The 26252-nt window shown below is 38.5% G+C and overlaps 2 protein-coding genes across 5 annotated transcripts; one reads left to right on the top strand and one right to left on the bottom strand.

Moving 5' to 3' along the window:
• Window positions 1-8: 8 nt before the first annotated feature.
• On the top strand, window positions 9-17026 carry MYEF2 (myelin expression factor 2). Of its 4 annotated transcripts, none has more exons than XM_039723530.1 (17): window positions 9-145; window positions 4433-4662; window positions 5876-5928; window positions 7196-7203; window positions 7314-7407; window positions 8271-8462; window positions 9111-9264; window positions 9669-9718; window positions 9804-9867; window positions 10016-10117; window positions 10320-10370; window positions 10445-10513; window positions 10793-10891; window positions 13126-13197; window positions 14416-14618; window positions 14729-14780; window positions 16493-17026. In XM_039723530.1, coding segments are annotated over exons 1-17 (1659 nt in total). In that variant the 5' UTR covers window positions 9-143; the 3' UTR covers window positions 16657-17026. The 4 variants fall into 4 exon arrangements, with proteins under 4 accessions (XP_039579464.1, XP_039579460.1, XP_039579463.1 ...); XM_039723526.1 differs by having other exon boundaries at window positions 11-145; window positions 10445-10516; XM_039723529.1 differs by lacking the exon at window positions 13126-13197 and having other exon boundaries at window positions 11-145.
• Window positions 17027-17330: 304 nt separating this feature from the next.
• Window positions 17331-25766, bottom strand: SLC24A5 (solute carrier family 24 member 5). Its single transcript, XM_039723531.1, has 9 exons — window positions 25737-25766; window positions 25325-25504; window positions 23942-24025; window positions 23749-23852; window positions 23331-23431; window positions 22282-22565; window positions 21120-21326; window positions 18253-18354; window positions 17331-17706 (listed from the first exon to the last, which is right to left on the bottom strand). Exons 2-9 carry the CDS (start codon window positions 25389-25391, stop codon window positions 17384-17386), a joined length of 1272 nt encoding a protein of 423 aa, XP_039579465.1. The 5' UTR covers window positions 25392-25504; window positions 25737-25766; the 3' UTR covers window positions 17331-17383.
• Window positions 25767-26252: the final 486 nt, after the last annotated feature.

Genomic DNA, 26252 nt, shown 5'->3' with positions numbered 1-26252 from the left:
GCCAGGCGCCGCAGCCGCCGCCGCAGCAGCAGCAGCAGCCGGCACCGCAACAACAGACGCCGCAACAGCCGCCGCAGGATGAGGAGGCGGCGGCGGCGGCCGCGGCACCCGGTAGCGGCGCGGGCAGCGCAAATGGCGTCAAAATGTGTGTGAGGGCAGGGCCGGGGGGGCGCGNGCGGGCAGGCGGCGGCGCTCGGCCAGCGGCCGCTGAGGGCCGGGCGGTGCGAGGCCGCCCCGCAGGGCAGGGCAGGGCTCCGAGCCCCGCGCTCCGGTACCTGGCGGACCGGTTCCCGCGGGATGCCCCTCCGGGAGCGTTCCGCATCGCTGCTGGTGCCGTTTGCGTTTCCACTTCTTGCCGAAACATTGCTGTTTGTAAAGCCGTTGAACTAGGCTTTGTTTACGTGAGAATGGTAAGACAGCCCTGCAGTAATTTACTTTCTGAAAACAAACCCCGCGCATGCATACATGAAGTTTTCTTGGAAACTGTGGCATTTTCATATACGGAGTATGTAAAATTGTGCTTTGTATAGTAGGTCTAAAAGGAACTTAGTATGAGGGAGCTGGAAATACCAGCTCTCTGGAACAATACCATGAATAACTTTGTGTGCGTGGTTCTTGATGTCAGGCTTTGAGGGTTGTCACTCTTTGGATTTTGGCCTCAGATCGTTGGAATTTCAGTATCTCTTCCAATCTCATTCCCATCTTGGAGGCAGAATACATTTGCAGTAGACTTTCTGTTACAGTACATCAAAGCTGTTGGAGTCGGTGAAGTTTTGACATGTTCTAAGCAGCCCTGCTCTGGTACTATTGTGTTTAAAAAATGCATATGGGATCTTCTTCAGTATAAAGCTGGAGGAATAAATATGTACTTCATGCCTTTGCTTGACTCCCTGTAAATTTTATCTTAGTTTACAAGCTAAAAATTCCACTTTACTGTAAAATGGAATTTGTGGATTTGTTTTCTTTTTCTCTAGTCTGGCCCTCAGCTTCCAGACTGCGCAGATTAGAACTGGATTTTCACAGGATGGTTGTCACCCTTTTTGCCCCTTTTAGGCTTCCGACTTTTATTGCTTTCAAGGTTGCTACTGTTGAAATGAAGTATTTTTTCTGTATCCCTCTTGTCAACAGTATCTTCTTTTCCCTCCAAAACCTCACAAGCAAATGAAAAATCAGTCATTATGCCTGGTAGGAGTTGGTTTGAAAGTAATGGGGGGATCTTGGTAACAGAGATTCAAATCTTATTCTTTCACATACAGTTTCTAATCTTCCCCCAAACGGGTGTACAAAGGATTAAGCTGTCAGTCTGTGGGTGAAATGTATTACTTAAAAAAAAAAAGGATATTATTAACCTGGTTTGCTCAGCATTGATTAAACTGGAGAGGAATCCTGACTCAGTTTGCACATTTCCCTAAGTTTTTTGTATTGGGCGTTGGAACTGTTCAGCACAACAAAGCTAAAATGATCCATGTGCTTTGAAATCACATGTTGTGAACTTCTTCCATTTCTGTCTGCTTATCTTATTATGGACACTTGTGAGGAGGAGTAGAAGTTTCTTTTAAAAATTCAGGTTTCAGGGCTTTCATGTTGATGTATCTTGTGCTTATTATTCATAGGCTTCTAGTTTTGCTTGTCTTTTGTCTTCAAAACTTTATGGAAAGTTCAAAAGGTTTTTTTTTCCTCCAAAAGGTATAATTGGTCTTTCAAATCAATGAGCATATGCACTTTTTTTAAAGAACTAATTGTTCAGTCTTAGCAAGAGTGATGGTCTGTGATTTCACAGGCAAATATTAATTTAATGTATGAAATGTGTAGCTCATACAAAAGATAAAGATTAGAAATTATTATTGTCTTCCCCATGAAAATGTCAGTTTATAATTTCTGAGTCTGTCTTTTCTGTAGTCTGTAGGTGAGTAATGTGACATTGCTCTGAATGTGTTTATGGTTGAAATGATTGTTAATATGCAAGGAGGAGGGTAAGAGTTGTAAAAGGATTTCTGCCTCCGGCCTGGTCACTGGCCTGTGTTGTTTTGGCAGATGAGTTTTGCAAAAAAGATTGTTTCTTTAATTAATCCTCTATTTTCAGCAGCCTGGCTGTGATTCCCAGACCAAGTGCAGTGTCGCTTTGTTTCCCAGATTTAGGAGTTTATGCCAGGCTTATATCTGCTGTGCTCTCTACGATGTGCACAGCCAGGTCTTGCAGAGCCTCTGGATTCCATATTTGGAGAGCTGTCTCATCCTGTGCACTGCACTGAGCACCAAGGGATGTTTCATAATCCTTTAAGCAGGAAAGAGCTTAAAAGGCTGAAGAGAATCCATTGCCCTAATCTTAAAACTTAAGGAAGAACTCAGATTTTTACTAGGAGTCTTGTTGGGCAGGAGTTTTGCATTTGCAAATGGGATTGGATTGACAGGAACTGATCTGACTGGAAAACCTGGTACTCTGCTCTTTGCCTCCTCCCTTGGATCCCAATGCAGTTCCTGCATTGTTCCCTTCATTTCTCTTCACTACACAGCCACACAGAGAGGATGGTGTGGAGGAGGGATGATGCAGAGGGACTTGGAGAAAGCTTGAACCAGATAACATGTTGTTGACTCGAGATGTTTTAAATTTTACAAATACCTGCCCCAGGGGAGTATCTATGCATTTCCCAGTTGCTAATCCACTCTTAATCCACGTATAAACACAAGGACTGTGAAGTTAATACCATGTGAGTATTTCAAAATTGGGGAAAAAGTCAGGGGAGAAGTATGGACGTATTTGAATGTACTCCCTGAAAAAATGCCCAGGCTTGAGTAGATAATACATTTAGCGTCATGAAGAGCTCCTTGAATGTGCTTTTGAGTGCAGGACTGCCACTTACTCACTGTTTTGTTAACTATGCAGAGAGCTGAAAACTTGTCAGTTAATCAAAATCTCTGGTTTGGCCATATGTTGTGGTTGTAAAACTGAAATGCCTGAAACCTTCCAAAGTGTCTCAATGAGATAAAAACTAAGCCTTCTGAAATATGGGAAATATAGTAAAGATAGTGATGTAATTTAAGACGGAGGGTTCACAGTCATTCACTACTGTCAGTCCTGTAGGACATCACCTTCTAATTGTTCTAAATAAAGATTCTGATTCTGGCTTTTTAAAATACATGTTTCTGTAAAAGTGCTTTTAAAGTTTCTCTTTAAGTAGACGGTGATGTGTAGTTAAAGATGCTAAGTAGCATCTGTTTAGTGGATCACAATTGGGTGGCTTTATTCAGTGGGTTCTTTCGGTTCAGCAGTTCTGCATTTTAAAAGTAACAATTCAGGCTCCTTGAGCCTCTGCTGGCATGCTAAATGACCTTGTGATAATAACAATATCAGGAATGCTGAAGAGTTACAGATACTTCTAATTCTGTTGGAAGTGTATGGTCTTACTGAAGTTGAGATTTGGACTGCTGTGGAAGGAAAGCAGCCAATTTTCTTGCATTTTCATCTAAAAAAAAAACATTTTAAAAGGAGAATTTTGGTGCTGTTGGTGAAGTTTTGAAAGACTGAGGGCCAGGTGTCTGCTTTATTGTTTTTTGTGGATAATACTTAGTTACCTAATTAGTCTTAGATTCATAGCATGGCTTAATACAGCTGTTTCCTATACATTTAACAAGTTTTCAAATTCTAGTAGTGTTAAGCAGTGAAATTGAAAAAATATTTGTTGCTCTTAGTTGGATTTTAATTTCTAACAGTAATCTAGCACAAATTGCAATTAAAAAGACATAATTTGGTATAAAACCTATTGGAGTTGATTTTGATATATTATTATTCCATTGAATTAAGCATCCCGAGCTGTTTCAACTCTCAAGCTTAGACTCTTTCTACTCTCACTTCTGTGGTGAATATCGTGTAACTTGTCCAAGTGAGGTGAAAATTACCAAAGCACCAAGGCATGGGCATTAGAGGTCATTTTTCACTCTTTCTGTTTTGGTCTTTGTAGTAGTTTCATAGTTCCATCTTCTTTAGTCTTGACAGACAGGATGTGCTGGCACAGAGTGCCCAGAGTTGTGGATGCCCCATCCCTGGAAGTGTTAAAAGTTGGATGGAGCCCTGAGTAAGGTGATCTAGTGAAAGGTGTCCCTGCCCATTGGAATTAAATGATCTATAAGGTCCCTTCCCACCCATGCCATTCTAGGATTCCATGATTCTGTGAAATGGAATGTAAGTGAATTGGTAAGATGTACTTTCTTTACGTAGTATTGGAACATTTTTTTGTTCTTGCTAAAGCAGTGTATTTTGGAATTACTCTGATAGCATGAATTTGTTTTTCCTAATTTGAAAAGCAGCCTTTGACATCCTGGGAGTTCCAGTAGCATAGGAAATACTCAGTTATATAGATGGGAAGTGGGGTAGTCTAATGATCCAACACAAGACTAACAGTGGGTTTGTTTGGATTTTTGTTTTTTAACGTAGGGATAATGATGAGACAGCAAAAGAAGGGAAAGCACCTGTGAAAGAAAAGTTTGTTGGAAAAGCAAAGGCAATCCCTTCTCTTGGAAACAAGAATAAATTCCACCCCTATGCAAAGGAGAAGAATGCAGGCTCTGGAGACAAGAAGGCTGTTAATCGCAACAGAGTTTTTATTAGCAACATCCCGTATGACATGAAATGGCAAGCTATTAAAGACCTGATGAGAGAGAAAGGTAACTTACTCCTTGTAATGCACTTCACACAGAAACCAGTGGGGCTTAAATGCAACCGATGTGTCCTTTGAGCCACACAGATTTGGTTTGACTTTTTTTGTTTTGGCCTGTACTTGGTACATCTATCTCCCTTCCCCCTCTTTCATCCGAGACAATTGCATTGCAGGGTAGGCTGGGTAAATGAAGTGCTCACAATCTTCTGCCATTCTGGTGTGATAGTAGAGAGTATATGCATGACCTCATGAGTTCTTAAAGAGATTGTGTTTTGTCTAGTTGTAGTTCCTGTAGATTTTTTTTTTCTCTAAGGGCTTTTGTATTTAAGCAACACATGAAGTGTGTTAACCTGAATAATAAGGGATGTCTTTCAAAAGTTGTTTTGTATTTCTTTGGTGGAATCTGGCTGTGGCATTAACTTTGTCTGCATTGTCACTACTGCCATGACTGTTTGTCTGGAGCTTTGTATTAAAAGCTTGTTCCTATTGTTGCAGTTCTGATAGAGAAACCTGACTACCCCAAAAATTTTATTTCAAATTTGGGGTAAAATAACGATAATGTATGGATTTTGTAAAAAGTTAGTTCTGTGTTTTCCTTGAAAAATTGATTCTTCAAAAGTAATGCAAAGCACACTTGGCTTTTAGGCTGTGAAAAATGCCAGACCCCCCCCTTCTGTAACTGCTGGCTTATCTGTTGTAAGGTGACGTGACTATTTGATTGGTTTATTTCCTTAAACTTCCTACTTTAGAAAGTGAGTTGCTTGCTGTGAAATATTTGATGTGTAAATTTGGTTATTATTGAAGGCAAACTTTTGATTGAAGATATTCAGGTAGAAAGTCACCTTAAAACAGGTGTTGTGAGTAGGATGATAAATGTAACACTTTTCAGTGATCATTGAAGTTTCATTTGTTAGGTTAAGGGACTGTGTATATCTGAATTTGTTCACCAACTATATCATACTGGCCAAAATATGATCTGTAGTATGAATTAGGTTAAATATAGTTGTTTGTTTTTAGCTTTTGAGAATGTGGCTGCTGCATATTTCTGAAAACTAGCTAAATTATATAGCCATTGACAGGAGGTATGGTTGGTCTGGTTTTGATTGTTGGTGAATAATAGGTGATTCTCTGTAGACTTGTGCACAGGGGCACAGTAAAGAAAGATACTGGTGTTTAAATGCATTGTCTCTTGGTATTTTCCCTTTGTATGTCTTATGTAGTTGGTGAGGTTACATACGTGGAGCTGTTTAAGGATGCTGAAGGAAAATCAAGGGTAAGTGCCGTGGGCAACAATCTGCTAGAGGTTTAAAAGTTCCTCAGCAGTTTTATTTCTGTATAATACCTGTACCAGTTATTGGAAAGTAAGTTTCATTTTTACACTGATTTTCATTAAGGTAGCCTTGAGGATTCTCTATTAGAAGTAGTCTGACACCTTCATGCAACTCACACTAGTTCATTGTAAGGGGCACTGTAAATGTTAACAAATGGCTTTTACTTAATTCTTCTTTTTAGCCAACACCTTTGTCTTGGTACAAATCTGTTTCATATAAAGGATGTTCAATAAACCAATCATTTTATTTAAATTTTGTTAGTGTAGTATACTCTTCTTGGGGCCAGTAAGTATAAAATATTAGCTAAGAATATACTGGGTGAAGTACCTGATTTCACAGCTTTGAAGGATTGGTACTTCTAAACACTGGCTTAATGTATTTACTTTCTTAAAACTAAATGGATGGAGATGGTTGGTAGCCAACAGAGTGCCTGCAATGAGGCACAAATAGTGAAGATTGTTAAAGCTCCTCTGTCTTCTTAATAATAGTCAAAAGTTTGGCCAATAGCAGCTCCAAACCTGCAGTGAGAACGTGAGAAATGCAGGTTTGAGTCTTAACTGAGGTTGTATCAATTGTTGTAAATTACTTTCTTTAATATTTGTTAAAACTAAAGCATGCTGTCAGCTTTGCTATGCTTTAAGAAATCCTCAACTCTTTGCTTGATTAGAAGGATGCTGGTGCAGTCAATAAGGTTATTTTCTTATAAGGTAATTTCTCAATTATGTTGTAGTACTGAAGAGGTATGCAGATTGCTTTTTCCTTGTAGTGGTGTACTTGATGTGTAGGTAGATTTTAATTTTGTAGTTAGTGGACAACTTTTAATGACATGATGAGTGTCTTGATTGGATTTTGGTTATGTTTTGGGGTTATTTTCTTTCCACCCTTTCCCTCCCACCTCCTCTTCCCAGTTGTCCTTACATGGATCTGTGTGGCATTTTTCCAATTCTGGTTTGACTCAAAGAGCATAAGAGACAATGTATTCTCTTGTATTTGAACGGTATGTATGCTGAGAAAGTAGGACAAATTCAGATTGGCTACAACTAAAGAGCATATATTTTGGATTTTGAAGCTGAAAATAACTTGTATAGTTACTTAACAGTGAGCTGGGATCTTTAATTGGAATCTTCGTTAGTCTGTCATGTGCTGACTGACTTTTTTTTTTCTTGCTTGTTTTCTCTTTACATGTGATGACAAATCTCGTGGATATAGGGTTGTGGGTAAGTTTATTTTTTTATGTGTGTAGAAGCACACTGCTATCCAATCATTCTATTACTTTTGACATGTTAAACTTTATTTTAATACTCTAAATATTTTGATTCGTTTGAAGTGTGGTTGAATTCAAAGATGAAGAATTTGTTAAGAAGGCATTAGACACTATGAACAAATATGATCTTAGTGGAAGACCGCTGAATATTAAAGAGGTATGTTTATTGCTGCTGTTTTGAATTTGAAATAGTGAAGATACTAAAGCTACTGAGATGACCATACAGGGTTTTGAGAATCTTAGGTGTGCAATTTCCGGTTTCATGTTTTGTGAAATTTTCTTCATGGGCTGAACTGTCTGTTGGCTTGCAGAAGTTTCTATACTATGCCAAGTAAACTGACAAAAAGCATGTCCTAAAGTCAAAATAATCTAATGCCGTTTAAAGTTGTTAAAACAACTTCATATTCTTACCTTAGGGTTTTTCCAACGTAGGTAATCTATGTTTACATTGCTTACCTGCTTCAAAACACGAGACAGAACTAATTATTTTATTAGACCTCTACATATGTACAAAGATGGGGCTGGAAATAGAGAAGTTGTCCTGTCCGGCGAGTGAAATAATGTCAACATTTCTATTGTAGTGCTGTAGTATGTGATGGTATCTGATGCAGTTCTTCCTGTCCTCTTACAATTTTAATAATGGTATTAATAAATAATAGAAAACCACCACCTAATGAAATTAATTCAGTTCTTGGAAGAAAGTGCTAGACTGACAGTCCTTTAGCTTGAAATCTTTTCTACTTGTCCATAGGCTAGGTACAGCATGTGAAGTGGCAGTGCACGCTTCCTCAACAAGTGCTTTGCCAATATGCCTCAACCCTCATCTGAAAGGACCCACCTTTAGAGGTGAGGGAATTAGGTCTCCATGCTAATTCAGTTCATGATCCCTCTGACATGGACAAGTGTATTTATTAGTTGATAATTTTGATGGGTTTATGCAGAATTTCAAATAGTGCCATTTTGTTTGTTGCCAGTCCAGTTGCTGATGGTTAAGTGGCTTTGTTTGTGCCCATGTTTCAGGATCCTGAAGGGGAACATGCTCGTAGGGCACTGCAGCGGGGAGGAGGGCAGTTTCCAGGAGGACATGGACCTGATGCAGCACCTGGAATGATGAATTTACCACCTTCTATTCTCAATAATCCAAACATTCCTCCTGAGGTTATCAGTAATTTGCAAGCAGGCAGGCTTGGATCCACGATTTTTGTTGCCAATGTAAGCTTAAAACTGTATTTTATAACTTTAGTGCTTGATCTTTGTAACACGTCTTATACCTGTGTAGTTCAGATTGAATATAAAGAGGAGGCTGGAAGTAGTTCACAGTTAGTGTATTTAATTGAAAATGTTGGATATGTGTTCAGATTTTGGACATGGAAGGATACATTAAACTCTTGAGACTGACATGCGCTTCTAATTATTGCAGTCATCTGTTGATTCAAAAATATTTTCTTCATTTTTCACTATTTACAATTGCATTTCTTTTTTATTAAATATATATATCAGTTTACTTCAATTTATCTTGCTAGTTACTTTAGACTAACACGATAAAGTTCCAACAAATGCAGTCGTTTAAGTTCTTTATTAGCACAAAAGAGTACTGTATTTATATGAGGTCTTGTGGAATTACAGCTGCTCTTCTCCAGAACCAACCCAATGGTAGTGTGTTAATTAGAGTAAAATACATGTACATATTGTGCATACCTGTACAATTGGTGACTTTTTGGACTTTGACACTGTGTGTGTATATTACAAAATCTCAACTATTTACAATTATCAAGCATTTTGTCAATGAAGAGTTAACAGCAATGCAGAAAATCTCTTCCAAATGTGCACTGAAATCACTGATGTATTCCTGTGTTTAAGCTTGACTTCAAAGTTGGCTGGAAGAAACTGAAGGAGGTATTCAGCATTGCTGGAACTGTGAAGCGTGCAGACATCAAAGAAGATAAAGATGGCAAGAGTCGAGGAATGGGGACAGTTACCTTTGAACAAGCAATTGAAGCTGTTCAAGCAATATGTATCCTTGGTTTTGAAAAATAATTGATCATATATTGATTAATCTAATGGTTCTGGCAGTGTAGTTTTGCAAATGGTGCTTATTGCCTTTGTTGCTATGATATAGGGACTACAGTGTAATACTGTGCAGATTACATTTGTAATGCCTGAATTTACTACTAAATTCTAAAATGTCCTCATGATGTTGAACAAAATTAAAATACCTGGCAGTGTGACAATTGTGAAACTAACAGTGTACCTAACAGCTTGTATTGCATCTTCTGGCCCTTGAATTGGGTTTCTAAAGCTAAGGTAGGGAAAGATAAGACTCATAGTAATTGTACAAAAATTTAATAAGTTATTGCATTGATTCTTCAGAAACAGTTAAATTGCCTACTTAAGACTCCTTGACTTGCATTTCTTCAGCTATGTTCAATGGACAATTCCTATTTGATAGACCCATGCATGTTAAAATGGTAGGTTGCTTTAATTTCTTTCTACTTACATGTCTCTACCAAAATATTGAAGGGATCATAGCATAACATCCTTGTTTTTTGTCAGGATGACAAATCAGTTCCTCATGAAGATTTCCGTGTTGTGGACAGCAAAAGCTCACAATTACCTCGTGAGTGCCTGCTCTGTTTTCTACTCCTTGCACTTAGTATATGGTGATCCATGTTTTTGTACAGTTTAGCAACACTTTTGCTAACTGGTTTCTGTGATACAGAGGAAGGTCTCTCTTCTGATCATACTTACTTTTCTTTGTTTTTGAGGTGGTCTTGGTGGCATTGGTATGGGACTTGGACCAGGTGGACAGCCCATCAGTGCAACACAGCTGAGCATGGGTGGTGGAATGGGGAGCATGGGTCCAGGAGGTAAATCCATATTCTTCATTTTTAAGTTATACAAAGCTTGTTAAAAATTTTAAAGTTTAAAATTGTAATTTCTGTGTTTGCAAAAATGACAGACTTTTGACAAAGCAAGCCTTGTCTAGTATGCTTTTGAGATTTTAACTCTGTCTGACTTTTTAGAAATCCATTAGGTGTACTAAGTGTTGTTTATCTTTTTGGTTTAAAGGTATGGGAATAGACGGCCCAGGATTTGGTGGAATGAGTAGAATGGGAGGCGGTACGTGCAATGAAGTTTTTTGCATTAAATATTTCTTTAATACTGTATAGAAAACACTTTTCCTTATTTTGCAGGGCTTCCTGGATTTCGTGGAATGGAAGGAATGCCTAACATGGGAGGATTTGGAGTCAACCGAATGGGAGGTAGTTGAACACCGTTCCTGTACAGCTATTACTTTGCTGCTATTTATTTATTAAAAGCCCTCCATTTAGGGATGGGTAATATAGATGAGTTCAAAGGAAGTAGTTGCATGAGTGGAGGCCTGGGAACTGGCAGGACAGTTGAGTGTGTAATAGGTGCCTCTGACTTGTGCATTAGACTCACTTCTATTTAAACAAGCGGCTGTGAAAGAAGTGTTGTGGGAGCATCAACTTAGATGTAAATAACAGAACATTCCTGGTTTTTTGCTTCATTCTTTACAGAAATGTTCCGTGGTGGAATGGGAGCAAACATGGAAAGAGAATTTGGTCGTGGTGACATGGCATTGAACCGTGGTTTTGGAGAGTCTTTTGGAAGGATGGGTATGGTAACTGTTAAATTTTCTGTGACATAGTATTAGAAGAACTTTGCTAGAAGAAGACCGGGTTTCATTTGGTCATCTTCTGTCTCTTCTCCCCCAGTCATTACTGTAAGGATGTAATCTGAATGTTCATTACAGTCACCACTTAAGACAGGAGTTCAGGTGTGGAGGGTTTTTTTCCCTCTGTAAAAAATATACGGAATAGCTGTTTGAGGAAAGCATTTACCTTCATACTCTATATTTTGTGGGGCATTAAATCTTTGGGGTGTTGAAGTATATGCTTCTGATAATCCTGAACAAGGTGTCCATGTACAGCCTTTGTAACTTCCATGAGCCTGTTTTGCAAATGCACGGTGTAAGACTGTTTCTACTGCAGATCAGGTAGCATTGGACAGGAGTGTTGCATTTTGGTGCTTTCAGTTTTTGTCCTACCTTCTGAGCTCCTGTAGCTCAGAATGGTATTTATTGGCCTCTTCTGTAACTGAGCCAGGATTATTTTGTTAATAGATGATGTCTTCTTGGCAGTGGGGTTCACTCGAATGAGTTACTCTTCCATCTTCAAAGGTGTGGAAGAGCTCAGCAATAGAGCCTTCTTGCCCTTTGTTACTATGCTGTTACCTGGATGAATCACACAATCCCTCAGGTTGGAAAAGATCACCGAGCCCAGCCTTTAACCCAACACTGACAAGTCCACCACTACACCAGGTTACCAAGAACCACGTGTACATGTCTTTTAAATCCCTTCAGGGATGGTAATGCCACCACTTTGTTGGTCAGTATGTTTGTATGATTGACAACTCTTCCTGTGAAGCATTTTTTCTGATATCCAATCTGAACCTCCCTGGTTTAACTTGAAGCCATTTCCTCTTGTTGTTTTGCTTGTTATTGGTGGAAGAGACTGACCCCATGTCTCTGCAACCTCCTTTCAGATAGTTACAGAGAGCAGAAAGGTCCTCCCTGAGTCTCTTCCTCTGCTCCCTCAGCCATTCTTCACAAGGCTTGTGCTCCAGAGCCTTGGTCAGCTGTGTTGCCCTTTTCTGGACATGCTCCAGTACCTCTATGTCTTTCTTGTTGTTAAGGGGTCTGAAACTGAACACAAAATGTATTATAAGAGACAACTGTTCTTCCTCTTCCCTGTTTCTTGTACTTTTCCATTCCCTTAATTCACCTCCTTGGAAGAGAAGAACTCCTAAGAGCATAAGGTTCATTTGGTCTAAAAGTTGGGGTTTTTTTAAAAAAAAAATATTAGATGAGGCAAGTCATAACAAAGGGTAACTGTTGTGTGCTTCTCTTCAGTACTGCTAATTGTGTAGAAGTGGTAAGAACATAATAAGCTTGTCCTTTGAGCTAGTCTTAATGCCTTGGAATGAAGATCTTAGAAATCAAGTGTATGTTTTCACTCTGGCTACTTGCATAAGCATCTGTTTCCTGAGTGAAAATGCAAGGCCGCTTAAGTTATAAATGTTTCTGCAAGCAGTAGGCTTCTGAGTCTTCTGGTAACATGTTGGTTTAAAAATTCATGAATGTGGTCACTGTGAGAGACTGATGTGGGTGTCTTTCATTCAGTAGATCCAGCAAGCTTCAGTTTACAAACTATCAGTGATCTGCCCATTTGAATGTATCCTGAGAACCAAGATTAGAGATTCCCAGCTTCAGCTTAAATAATGGAAGGAAATTGTAGGGACTTCTAACAGATACTGTGTTTGTTCAGGGGAGGTCCTGATGTACTGCTGTTAGTGTTTAGGTTAATGGTATCTTAAGAATAAGTACTGTGAAGGCATTTGGTTTTAGTAACCTTGGAATCAAGGAAGGTGTCTTTGATTGGGCTATAGTATCAGGGTGGAATTGAGGATGTTTGATTTGCAGCAGAATTGTTGACTTTTTACACTATCAAGTTCATATAAGATGAAGCATTGAATTTTGAGGTTGTTTTTCCCAATGTGGGAAATGGCCCACTTAGTTTTACCATGTTTGTGCTGCTGGCAGGCTGTCAGAGGGGAGAAAAGCTAGAAAGAAATCAGAATAGCTTAAATCCTGTAGTAGAAAAGGAGAGACTAACTTTACTTACAAGGTGTTCCTGTTTAGTTTGTATAGTAAAGGCACATGCTAAAGTGCCCTTATAGAAAAATATTGCCAGGGAACGTTGAGAACAGTGCACTTCATTAGTGTGTGCTTTGTTTTTTTCACTAACTGGTGGTTTCAGTGTATGTCACTTCATTATTTTTCTCTGTTTAGGTGGTGCAATGATTGGTGTTTTTGCAGGAGGAATGGGAGCACCTAGCATGGGCCCAGTAAGATCTGGAATGAGTAGGTTAACTTGTTTCAATAGAACATAAATGCATAGGCAATGTAACAATACCATGTACACCTACTTGTATCAGAGGAATTTGCTGTAGTGTAGTGTCTTGCTGTTGAGGGAAGTAGAACTGGGTTGCATGTGACAAGTCTAACAGTTTTCAAAGCTGTTTTGTTGAGGTAAAAGTTCAGAGGAAACTAGCTAACACAGTCTTTCCCTAAATCTTAGATTTGGAATAGTTTCAACTTCTAGTTTGGAGGGAGAAGTGATTAAAGCAAACTCATGTTTCAGAAAAAAAGGCAGTTATTTGAGTAAACTTCATGCAACTGAACCTCAGTAATCTGTCATCATTGAAATAAAAAATCATTGAATTTCAGATTATCCTCCAGTTTAATTTTGTGCAAAGCTCCAATACTGAGTTTGTACTGCACCAGCTATCTGAGTTCCTCAGACTAGAGCAGATGAGAAACTAAAATCTTGCTAGTGCTAATCTTAGAATGCATAAAGCTTGAAGAGAGGGTCCCTCATGAACGATCTTGATCATTTTACTGTACATTAATTTTTAATTATGAATCCAGAAATATTATAGCATTTGAATGCTATTGCTCTTAGTTACTTATATAAATAAATTAATACATTTTATTCCATGTATGTACTTTTTATTGGGGTTTGAACCATGACGTGTAGGAAAGTTCATGCTCTTTACAGTACTTGCGGTAACTTCTGTTCTTGGCAAAAAAAAAGCCTTCTCTAGAAGATTTTGTAATTAGGTGTGGGTATGGCAGCATTAAGTTAAGCTGAATATAAACGAAGGAAGCCAAATAAACAATAGTATATCTGGTCAAATTATCTGTATCTAAGTATTGCCACAGTTATTTATTTGATCTTTTTGGTAAAGGTTATCATATTTTTTTTAGTTAAACAAGACAGACTTTAAATTCTTGTGTTCAACATTTTGCTACATTGGATGGTATGACTAATAGCTTGATGCAGTTTGGTTTTACTATTTTAGAACTGACACTCTATATCTTGTGTAATACTTTGTCTTAAAATACTAGCCATGCTCCTTGATAAATCACTGTGCATGTATAAAAGTTATGGTTTATATTACAGCAGTTTTAATGAAGTTTTTCTTCTCCTGAAACAAGAACTTTATTTTTTACCAAATACCTGTGTGTTTATTACTAAAAGGAGATTTTATTTTATCCTCCATTTCTTTCTCTGTGTAGGTGGTGGCATGGGTGGTATGAACAATATGGCTGGAGGAATGGGCATGGATCGGATGGGTTCCGGTTTTGATCGAATGGGACCTGCCATGGGTGGAGGCCTGGACAGGAACATGGACATCGACCGAGGATTTGGGCCTGGCCCGATGGGAGGTGGCATGAGAGAGAGATTAGGCTCTAAAGGCAACCAGATATTTGTGAGAAATGTAAGCAATTAAGTGTATAGGAACCACAAGCTTATTTTGTGTGTATGTTTGATTACAAGCTCTTATTCTCGTTGTAATATTTTGTTATCAATAATACTTTTTTATTTTAGCTTCCTTTTGACTTGACCTGGCAGAAGCTAAAGGAGAAATTCAGTCAATGTGGTATGTATATTATCCTTACCCCTGTTCATCTCCATGGACTTCATGTGTTGCATGGTGTTTATTAGATGATATCAGGAAGACCGTTGTCTGACTCTGAAGAAGAGTCTGGCTAGATTAATTTTTCTTGCTTCACCCAGCTTTCTTGAATGATATAAATAATTTTTAGGCATGACAGAACACAAGACCAAGGTACAGTATGAGTTATGTTGGCTCTGAGTGCTCACTTGCTATAAACTTTAACCTCTTCCTTTAATAAAATTACTCTTTGATTTTTTTTCTTTTTTGACATAGTCCCTGGCCAGGAAAAGTATATAATGTAGTGTTTCCTATGAGCTAAATATGTGCAGGAGCCTGGGTCTGTCCAGGTCCTGCATTACTTTAGAAATGGTGCTGCATCAAATCAGTTAGTAGTTTTGCCAGTGTAGTATTACAGGTTTTATGGATCTAGATGATCCTGATTAGTACATTTGCAGGCTGTAATGTCCCTCTTTTTCTTAAGAGATAAAGGTTTGCTACAAATATTCAATAATTGGTTTTATCTAATTCAGAAAAGTTGGTCTTTTCAGAGAAATAAGTGAAAAATAAAGCTTGAGTGTCAAAATACATGATATGTTTTGAAAACGCATTTTCAGAACAGAGAGCTTTAACTGAATTACAGGATGACTTCTTATTTTGGGTGGACAGAAAAGATCAATAATTTTAAACATACTACTGATGCCTTAGACAATTATCATACAGCTGTTTACAGATCTGATATAAATTCGACTTCACAGTTGAATTATGAAAAATTACAAGTTGTTGATGTTTTCTTTGTATATGGAGGATATAGCACAACAGGTTCTTTCATTTTTTTAAGTCCTAACCTCTTGGGCAACTTTCAGATAGTTCAGAATTTTTTTTTCATTATCTCTGTCAGCTAATAGATGTAGTAATTGTGTTCAGTTGCTTTTGAGAATTATAAGCAACAGATGGTGTTCATGTCAGTATCATAAAGAAATACAAAGACTGTTTCCCAGTGTTCAGTTTCTTTCAGTGAAAGGACAGTCTTAGATGATATTTAAAAATAAAAGGCTTTGTATTTCAGGGAAAAGTTTTTTGTTCCTAGTGACATTCAGGGGCTTAGGAGAAGTGTGCTACAACATACCATAAGCAAAAACTCATCTTTATAAAAATATTTCCTTGTGAGTTGAGTGTCCAACCTCAAGGAAGCTCAGCAGGAATTGGGTAGTGCATGCTACTTTTGAACCACTCCCAGACTGGTAACTTTATTGTTTTAAAGGCTTTAATTTTGCTCTGCAGCTTCTTACCAAAAATTGCTTGTTTGTGACTGTTGCTTGGTAGGTTTCTGTGATGAACAGGGTGGACTGGATTAAGCTACAGTTTGGTTAATGCCTGTCAATACTCACACTTCTGTCAGTATGAAACACAAACCTTTCCCTGAGTCTTACAGGGCACTTTGTTTCAAACTTGAGGTCAAATACAGGCATACTTCAGGAGAGATTCGAGATAGTGGATCTGGATTTGGATTCTTTCCTGCTGTTTTGTCCTGTGTCACCTTGCCTGAATGAGTGAATGTACCATCAGTCTGAAAGTGCAAATTTCAAATGTTCCCCTAGATTATACTTTAAAATGTTTTTTTATTACTTCTGAGTTCTTTAAGTTGTTAGTACACTGAGGACTTAAAATAACTGCTGTTTAACTTATTTATTCAGGTCATGTAATGTTTGCAGAAATAAAAATGGAGAATGGAAAATCAAAGGGCTGTGGAACAGTCAGATTTGACTCACCAGAATCTGCTGAAAAGGCCTGTAGGATAATGAACGGCATAAAAATCAGTGGCAGAGAAATTGATGTCCGCTTGGATCGCAATGCATAATTTAAAACTCTGTGTTCAGGAACATTCCTCTGTCTGTTTAGCTTCTCTGTCTTAGTAAGTCATTTTTAGTAACATTGTATGCTTACAAAAGCTGTAAAAAGGAACTTTTAAATCCCACCAGCCTTTAACAGTATAGTGTTTAATATACTGTGATACTTGTTAACTGAATCTTACTATGTTTGGTTTTTAAAGACAATTCGCCTGATTTTTGTTGTTTTTTTTAAAGGCACTGAGCACCTGCAGCTCCCTATAGACCGGGGATGCTTTGGATGCTCAGTGCCTTTGGAAAATTAGGCCAAGTGTCTCTAGTCATTCAGTTTAAATGAATGGTTATACTGTTTTTAATAAAATAAGCCATTTTCTCTGTTAATCTCCAGATTGCATAGTGGGATTTATTTAGTGTTTTCTGATCTTTTTTTTCCCCGCCAAATGTGTGTATCAACATTGTAATGTAAGAAGTAGATGTCTTTTTCAGAATTTTGGTTTTATATGTGCGTTGTAGTCATACTGTAATTCTTGACTCTAAAAGAAAGGGCTCCAATTAGGCTGTGATGTTTTTGTTCTACTTAATATTACTTTAATGACATTACTTAGTTCTGTATATAAGATTTAGAGCCCAACGGGAGTTTGGAGTTGGTTTTTTAAGTTTTATTTTGACTAAATGAAGAAACTGATCTTTTTCTCCTGCTTTTATTTTTTTTTTCATCAGCATAATCACTGATTAAAACTAGTTACCACAGACCCTTGTAGGATTGTTTCCTATGATGCCAAGTTCATATAAAATTGATAAAACAGTAAATACTAAGTACAGGACAAGACAAATTGTTCCCAATTTTTTATCTATTTTCCAGCCATTCAGGTGAACTGCCAGAAAAATAAAACCAACAGAACAGATAAGAGAAATGGCTGTGTATGTCAGACCACTGCTGTTCACTTCTATGGGTCCTGATGTATTTATGAAGGCAGTTTTTATAAACCAGGGTATTCCCAAACAGAGCATATCAAATACATTGGATCCTACAATGTTAGACATAGCCATATCTCCATTTCCTGTAAAAGAAGAAATACAAATGAGTTGATTTAATTGTATTGCATGAAATTGCCAAACTGTTTTGGAGGAACAGACTGCCAGCCCTCAGTTTCTCACAGAGCACCCTTATCAGATTTTGCATTGGAAGAACTATAGTCATGATTCTACAGAACATGGGTACCACAACCATAAAAAGTCTCCCTAAATCACCAGCATCTGCACAGTTGCACTTAAAATTAAGCTAGACAGGCTATTATAAAGTCCAGTTATGTTTAAAATACTGAGACCTACAGTTGTGTTCTGCAGTAAAACTGTAATACGTAATCAACAAAAATGGAACCAATTTAGAATACTTCTCTGAGATACTCTGAGAGTTTTTAAATGTCTCAGCTACAGCTTTTTCAGGTAAGCTATTTATTTATTTTTAGTAAACTTAAGCTCTAGAATGTGGAGCATGGATTTTGAGGTTACTCCTTGAATTTATCAAAATGTTGACTAGCATTCTTTCTTTTTGTAGTACCTTTTAAACACATCCATTGGCATGAGCCTAAGTACTAAATTTTTACCTTTTCGAGCCACCAGCACACTTGCAACTGTATCTGGTACACTGGTTCCTGCTGCAAGTAATGTGAGACCCATGACTGACTCTGGGATTCCCAGCGTTTCACCTGCAGTTGAGAAATAAGGGTAGAAAATGCAAGTGTGGTTTTAGTTAGGGCTCATCCACTGAAAGTGCTTTGGACTTTGTTTGCTGGAGAAAGAATCAATAATCATACAGTAATTTCATATGGAATGTATCAGCTAACTTAACTACATGTGAGGTGACTGAACCACAAAGCAGTTAAAGAGTAACAACAAATATCCTTTCCATGTTCTTCAAGTCTGCAGTGCTCAAGACAGTAGCAATTATGATTTTTTTTTCTTGCAGATAAAGTAGAAGTTTAAATATCTAACAAATTACTACACTTTTTTTGGTCCCCTCAACTTCTAGAAAATACTGTAGTCTCTTACAGTTTTGGGCATCTCCTTGTTAGTGTTCAAAAGTCTCATGAAGCAATAACTCTTATAATCATTCTTTTTCATTCCCTCAGGGCGGGGGGAAAAAGCACATGAATTTTCTTGGGGAGGACAGTCATTAAGATATTATGAGAATACTACATGTCATTACCATTTCACTCCAATTAGAAAGTGATTTGGAAGAATCAAAGTACAGCATTTTTTATATGACTTTTAAGTACAAGTAACCCATTAGAAGTGTTGAGTTCCTTCAGGCAGATACTAATTTAAATTAAAAGAAAAGTTTTAAACTTTTATTAGAAGGGTGGCTTATTTTCCCTAATCTCTATTCTTCTCAGCCCCAAATGTCCTGTAACCATATTAATTTCTAACTTAAAATACAGGGATTCTTCAAAACTGTTTTAGCAGATATTCAGATGCATCAATATGCTGAACTATTTGATACCTCTAGTCAAGCTACAAAATAATTATGTTTTCTTAAACATTTTTGTTCACTAAAAAGTATCTCAATATTTTTATTGTTGAAATCTGAGTTCTTACATGAAATATTTTGACATTTAATAAGAGCAATTTTATTTAAGTAAGAGGCAGTATGCTAAGCTAGTTCAGCAATGCTTGTCTATTACTTACCAGCTTAGTCTAGAGCAGCCCAGTAAATTTATGTTTGAAACTGTTTGTTGATTTCAGAGGTACTAACATGATCTTGTTGCAGAATTTGTACTCTCTTTATCCTTCCATCAGTTCTAATAGATTTGTAGGATGAGGGACCAACAAATCAGGTTTTATAAACCATCCAGGCTGGAAAATAATGGTTCAGACCAAGGTGAAATATGAAAGAACCAGCCTTATGTATCCAACATTAGTTTCTAGCCCTCTGAAGGTTATAAGACAGAATATAAACTCAGGAGAAGCTAATTTTTCATTTTATTAGATAGATTTATCTTCTCTTTAATGTGTAGTGGTTTATTTTCTAGCAACTGACCATTAAGACAGAAAAGTCTTATTTTTCTAGGCTTTTGTTAATTTTGTGAATCAGTAGCAATGTGTTGCTGTAAGTAGTCAAATTTTCTTTGCCAGCAACAGAAAGATGTACTAAATTAGGTTTGTTCTTGACCATCCCAGTTTAGTGCCCAGCTGTGATACTTTTGTGACATTCTAGTAGACTGATTATGCAATGATAGAACCTTTGAGTTCTCAACCTTCATGAGAGCCTGGACTTGAATATATTGTGTGTTTAACTTGTAGTGTTTTAACATGTAAATAGAATATAATTTACCTAGAAGTAGTGGGCCAAAGACCCCAGTACTAGCTGTGATGACTCTTGAAAGTGAACTAATACACTCTGAATCTCCACCGTACCTACTGTCATAAGAATGAATTAATGCTTTGTCTTGTAGAACAGCAATAATGTTGACTTGAATCCTGTTTCAAAGGTTTCTAGCATCCAGACAGTGAACCCTTGCTCTTTGGGTACAAGTGGAAAATTATTTAACCAAGGGGTTAACATGGTGGGTATAATATCCAGTGATCTACTAGTGATTTCTCAAAGGTTTACTGAATGTGTAGGTCTGTTCCTGCACTGAACATGGAGTTATTAATATCTGAACTAGTAGAATGCTTGGGTAGGATTAGTGAGCTATAATGTGAAAATGGCAAGCTTTGAAAAATTTCTGTAGAGTTTGTTTCATTTTCTGCTTGTTCTTAAATTTAAAAACTGGATGTCTTTCAAGCTGACTGGAGAAACAATGAAATGAGGAGACCTTTAATACCTCAAAGTACTTTTAGGAGATGGTTTTTACATATAAATTCATACCTCTTCTCACTTAAATGCAGTCCTTTTACTGCCCCACTTTATGATGCAGATTTGTAAGAGGTCCACATATACACACTCCAACAATATTTAATAAACACATTTGAGACGTTTTTTGGCAGTGAATTTAAAGCCAAATCTCTTACTGTAATGTTTGTGAAAAACACAGGTATAGAAATTAGGGTTTTTTTCCAAAAGCTTTGACATCTAATTCCAGTCTTAGGGGATTTCATGTTTGTTAGTCTTCAGCATGACAAATTTATTGTTGTGTGTCCAATTATTTTGCTTAATGAAGCAGTTTAGTGAAACTCTGTTTTTAAAAACAGACCGGGTTTTTTGTAGCGACATCGAGTTCTCATTCAGCTGATGGTAAGCAGTGTGAAGCAGCTAAACTCTATAAAGTGTTCCTCAATTGGATAGAAGAGGGTGGCAGACTAAGCAGTCAAACATAAGTTTCTGTTGTTTTTCTTTGTTGTGTTTGTTACAGCACAGTCTCAGTTGCTAAACTGACTTTTAAAGGGAAACCTCACAGGGACCTCACAGAGAAACCAAACAACTCTTTCAGTGATTCTTGACTGGTATAGCAACACCCCTTTAGGTACCTACCTGCTATTGTTACCATCCATACAAGAACATAAGTTATTGCAGAAATCCATGCTGCTGAAATTAAAAATGTCACCATGAACCAGTTCCTCCAAAACTGTCTTCTGCAATCTGGTATAGTTAAATAGAGTAATGTGATAATAGGAAGAGATAACACCCACAAAATTCTCTTCATATCTGCTTCAGGCATAGTAAAGACATTTGGATGATCTGTTGAAGAAAAAGTAAATTTTAAATTGTAGCATCAAGTTTGAATCCATAGTATACAGTATGTTACTGTCCTCTACTAGTGAGAATACTGAAAAAAGGTGAAAAATACTTCTTCCTCAAGTTTCAGCTGTGGTATTACCCAGTACCTACATCTCTCTGAACAAAATTCTGAAATCAAGTTACTTCTGGGGAGATTCTGCTTGTGCACAAGAGGAATATTTTTTCACAATGAGAATAATCACCAGTAAAATAATCTCCCCAGGAAGCTGTGATTCCCCAGTGTTGGACAGTTCTAAGATTCAGCTGAACAGGTGCTGGCCCATCTGGGACCATGCTTTTGCCAGGAAAGGTTGGACCAGATCATCCTTGAGATCTCTTTCCAACATAGTATTCTATGATTAAAATGTTTTTTATTACATCACCAGGGGAGGACTAAGGTGGATGAAAAATTAATTTCTTTATAAGGGTTTGCCCATAGCATTTACCAAGAGTAAGTACCAACTGCTCTTTTTTGCCTAAGAGGAAACATGACCTGTGGCCACATCACAGCTATCCCTTTACTTTTGATATTATGCATACTTTGGGCTATGAACCTGCCACTGTCATAAGGAAACAGTGTATATTACTACAGTACCTGTGTGGCTTTCAGCTGATTATAGTGCATTTTACAAGCAGTGTTGCTGAGAAGGTTCAAATACACACAACAAAGACAGAAGTTCTACTACAACACAAATAAGCAACTATCCTTGCATTCCTCTAGCAATGAACTTCATATGAAAACCATCACTCTGATTTTGCTCAGTGTTATACTCCAAGTTAGAATAACAATCTACTTAAATACTAGGCTGGAGTTCTTTGTGAGCAAAATCTTAATACTATCTGAGAATCTGCTCTTGATCAGAATTGATGCAGACAGGCATGTGGAGTGCTAGAGACAGCTTAACAATACCTGTACCTTCAGAGATTTCATCGAGCCCATGTAAGCTTGTTGAAAGGTGAGAGTAGTCCAGCTCGTCTTGAAAAATTCCGCTGTCTGTTCGCGACTGTTGACGGATCAGAGGCCCACTCTCATCCCTCCATCCAACCAGTGGCTGCTGCTCCGTGTTCTCTTCCAGAGCTTTGGTAAAACACGTACAGCAGGGACTGAACTTTTTCATGAGGTATTGGTTGATTTTAATGTCAAAACATAGTACCAGAATATAACACCCATATATCAATAATAGGGATGCACTTTCATACCTAGAATGAAAAACAAGTTTTATATAATATGTAGTATAAAAGAACCCAATTGTTGGCATAAGAAGAGAGAGAGAAAATTTGCATGAATAGCAAAAGAGAACACACAAAAGCATCTATTTGCAATTGTATGGCTAATGTCATGGAAGTTTGTGAGTGTCCCCATGTCTTTCAGCAGTTTGATTAACTCCCCTCCTCTGCAGAATCTTGTTTGTGTATTATATAGCTGCATGTTTTTTCAGGGGATCTTACTGATTTAACATTTTCCTGATGTTTGCAAAATTGAGTCTTCATGTGATGCTTAAATTATAAACTTCAAGAGACTTAGTGCTGGACCTGACTGTCCTGTTGAGGTAACAGGAATTTCAGTGTTGATGGAGGATCCAAAACATCAGAAACTCATGATCTCCTTCTGGCAGACAAATGTTTTTCTGAACAATGCTGCTGTGAAAAGAAAGGCTTAAAAGGAGTAAATGCTGAACACTAATTGCTACGTCAGAACAGTTGTGATAGAAATTGTGAAGTCTGTACAGACAAACCTATGCAGGTCAAACTTCATAAATATGCAGAGTTTGAATGTTTAGGTAATAATCTTTACAAGCATTGTGACTTTTTAAGTTTTTTAAAGCAAACAGGATGTTTATTTCTGTTAGTGAACGGCAGTTCAGGCTACTTGAAGTTTGGGGCTTGGGGATTTTCATTTGTTTTTCAAAACACTGTCTCACAAATCTCCAGTCAACAGGAATTCAACACTACTTGTGCTCTTACCAGTAAATTCTGTTGTCAGATATCATGGCAAGGACCGCTGCTGCACTGATGGTGTATGCCAGACAGTCTCTGAACAGCGGCCAACAGGATAGCCTCGAAACCTGCAGATCAGTCATGTACTTTTCTTAAACCTCTCTGTAATACTTTCACTAAGTGCTGTAAATGCTGCATCAATATGTTGTTTCTATATTATGTAAAAATTAAAGATTCTTAGGAATGACTTAAGTATGATATTTAACAAGTTAGTGTTTTTAAAAACTTTCATAGCAGGTTATCTTAAAACTGATTACATGCTGGTTTTGCTACTAAATAATAAACTTGGCAGTTGTCATAGTAAGTCTCTCTTGACTTTTGTTGGAAAATGAGAAAGGATAACTATTTGGCTCTTAGGAGCAGAACTATCAAAGTTGATACATACCACACTGGAAAACAGCCCACAAGCTGCAGAAATACCAAGAAGATTATATATTGCTGATCCAAGGATGGTGCTGACGCCGATATCTCCCTTTGTCACAAAAGCTCCTGTAAGGACAATGACTCTCTGGTATGTTTCAGTTTGGCATGGAAGGAAAAGAATTCCAAGTTATAAGGAGTCAAAACACATTTCTTACCTAGAAAAGCAGTGACAAGCTCTGGAGCAGAGCTTCCAGCAGCCATAAAAGTTGCTCCAGCTACATCCTGTGAGAGGCCAAGGCCTGAGGATAGAACAAAAAGAATTGCTTAAAAAACTTTGATACTTCTGTAGCCTGCACTCTTTACTCTCACTGGTACATAATGTTAGCTACTGACTGTATGGAAATGAACTTTAATCTGCTAGTTTAGTAGATTAAAGTTTATTTCCATACAGTCAGTTCTTTATATGAGATTCATAAAGTATATTGAAAATTAGCCTGATCTATTGGGCTAGTTTATTTCTAACTTCATTACAGAAATTAGTTTAAATCTCTCATAAAATCAGTATTTGTATGCAGGATTTAACTGTTTCCTATTGGTAATAATTGTGGGAAATTCCATGGACTGTAGTGTGATATTGCTGAATGATCCAAATCAATTCTATCAATCTATCCTCCAGGGAAATCTCTACTACTGTGTCTTCACATACCAGAAACATTAGTTAAATTCAAACCAGTGCTGTGATCTTAAAATCAAATTTTCATTTTGTGTGAACAGTATGTGTGTTGCTTAAGAGAAATGAGATTTTTTTTCTGGCAAATTGACTTTCTGGAATGTAACTCACTCTGTGGATCAAGTCCTGCACACAAAGTACAGGGACATATGGCTGACCATGGCAAAAGTCTGACAAATGCTCATTTACCATCAATAAACAAAACACCAGCTCTTATGGCAGTGTGTAAGCTTACATTTGCTGTAAGTGTTCTGATTTGGAGGGGGTTTTCCAGTTCAGGGATGAGTTTCCCAAGGGAATTTTGTTAATTCTTGGCAGTGAAAATCTGAACTCCCTGCCAAGACCATCTCTTTACTTCAGTGGTCTGCTGGAGCCAGGGGAATTGTTGCAGGTTGATTAGATTTCTTAGAACCATGGTAACCATAGAATTCCTGTCCCTCCTGTGTCATACTTTTAATATGTTAGCAGTAGCCCATTACTACTTTTAAAGAAAAACAAACCCTAGAAAGAGTTTTGGTTTAACAAATCACCATCCCTCCTAGTTTTTTTCTTTTACTAGTAGTTACCTGGACATTGTATTGTGCAACACAAATTAAATTGTCAGTTTAGGTAATACTGAGGGATCTAGATTTTCCTCCAGGCAGAAAGAAAGCAAATATTAAATGAATACATGTGCAGTGTAATCATTAGGTTTTTTCAATAAAATATTGATCCTGTGTACCAAATTAAATATTCTATAGACACATCTGTGCATGGAAAGTGACACTTGTTCAGTTTTCTTTCACAGCACCCTAACTTTGAAACTTTTTAAGAAAGTTTTATGCGAAGCTTCTCAGTTTTTCAGGAAAGCAGTCAGGATGTCACTTACATTCACTGATGATCTCTAGGGAAGGTAGGAAGTAGTCATCGCACACAATGGACACGGCCAAAAACATGTACAGTATAATGATGAAGTAGATAACGATTCCTCCATCCTTCCTCTCCTGCGGTGTGAAAAATCCTTCAGGAAACTCCGATGAAGATGAGAGGATGCAACGCGTCCCGTTTTCTGAAAATTGAGCGCAAAAGTGTTACACATCCTGACACATTCCCATTCCTCAGGCCCCGGGACGTCTGCGGGTTGGAGCTCCGGTGGATGTCTCTCTTTAGCACAGCAAGCACCGCTGCAGCGATGCCACGCGCGGGACGGGCTGTGCAGCGCTCGAGCGGCCCCCGGTGCCGTCCCGGTGTCCCCGGTCCCCTCGCGGTCCCCTCGCGGTCCCCTCGCGGTCCCCCCGTACCCGCGGGGTCCCCGGGGCGCTGGGCCCGCGCGCCCCCTCGCCCCATCCTGCAGGGGTCCCACCGCTCCCCCAGATTCCACCGCCCCCCAAATCCCACCGCCCCTCAGAGGCTCGGTCCATCCCGCAGGGGTCCCACTGTCCCCCCAGATTCCACAGCTCCTCAGCAGCTCTCTCCATCCCGCCCCTCAGGGATTCGCCCCATCCCGCAGCGGCCCCACCGCTCCCCCAGATTCTACTGCCCCTCAGCAGCTCGCCCCATCCCGCAGGGGTCCCACTGTCCCCCCAGATTCCAGCGCCCCTCAGGGGCTCTCTCCATCCCGCAGCGGTCCCAGCGCCCCTCTCAGCGCTCCGCGCTCGCCGCCGGCAGCGAGGGGCCCGGGGGTGCGCGGGCAGCGCCTCCGAGCCCGAGCTCCATCCCGCAGGGAGCCGCGCTCCGGGCCTGCCCCGTCCTGCCTCGGGTTTGGGGGAGAGCGAAAGTTTTGGCCGTGGCGTGTTCGGCCGCGATACCCAGGTGCT

Source organism: Passer montanus, unplaced genomic scaffold, assembly GCF_014805655.1.
Source record: "Passer montanus isolate IOZ18808 unplaced genomic scaffold, ASM1480565v1 scaffold5, whole genome shotgun sequence".
Classification (NCBI taxonomy): domain Eukaryota; kingdom Metazoa; phylum Chordata; class Aves; order Passeriformes; family Passeridae; genus Passer; species Passer montanus.
This window is presented reverse-complemented; position numbering and strand designations above follow the sequence as displayed.

Coding starts and splice junctions, on each gene's coding strand:
- MYEF2 (XM_039723526.1), top strand. Junction 10,118..10,319: donor GGGGAGCATGGGTCCAGGAG/GTAAATCCATAT, acceptor TTTGGTTTAAAG/GTATGGGAATAGACGGCCCA. Junction 10,892..13,125: donor AGAGTCTTTTGGAAGGATGG/GTATGGTAACTG, acceptor TTCTCTGTTTAG/GTGGTGCAATGATTGGTGTT.
- SLC24A5 (XM_039723531.1), bottom strand. CDS start 25,391: ATGTTTTTGGCCGTGTCCATTGTGTGCGATGACTACTTCCTACCTTCC. Junction 23,432..23,748: donor GTGGGCTGTTTTCCAGTGTG/GTATGTATCAAC, acceptor ACTGATCTGCAG/GTTTCGAGGCTATCCTGTTG. Junction 17,707..18,252: donor TGTGCTGGTGGCTCGAAAAG/GTAAAAATTTAG, acceptor CTTCTTTTACAG/GAAATGGAGATATGGCTATG.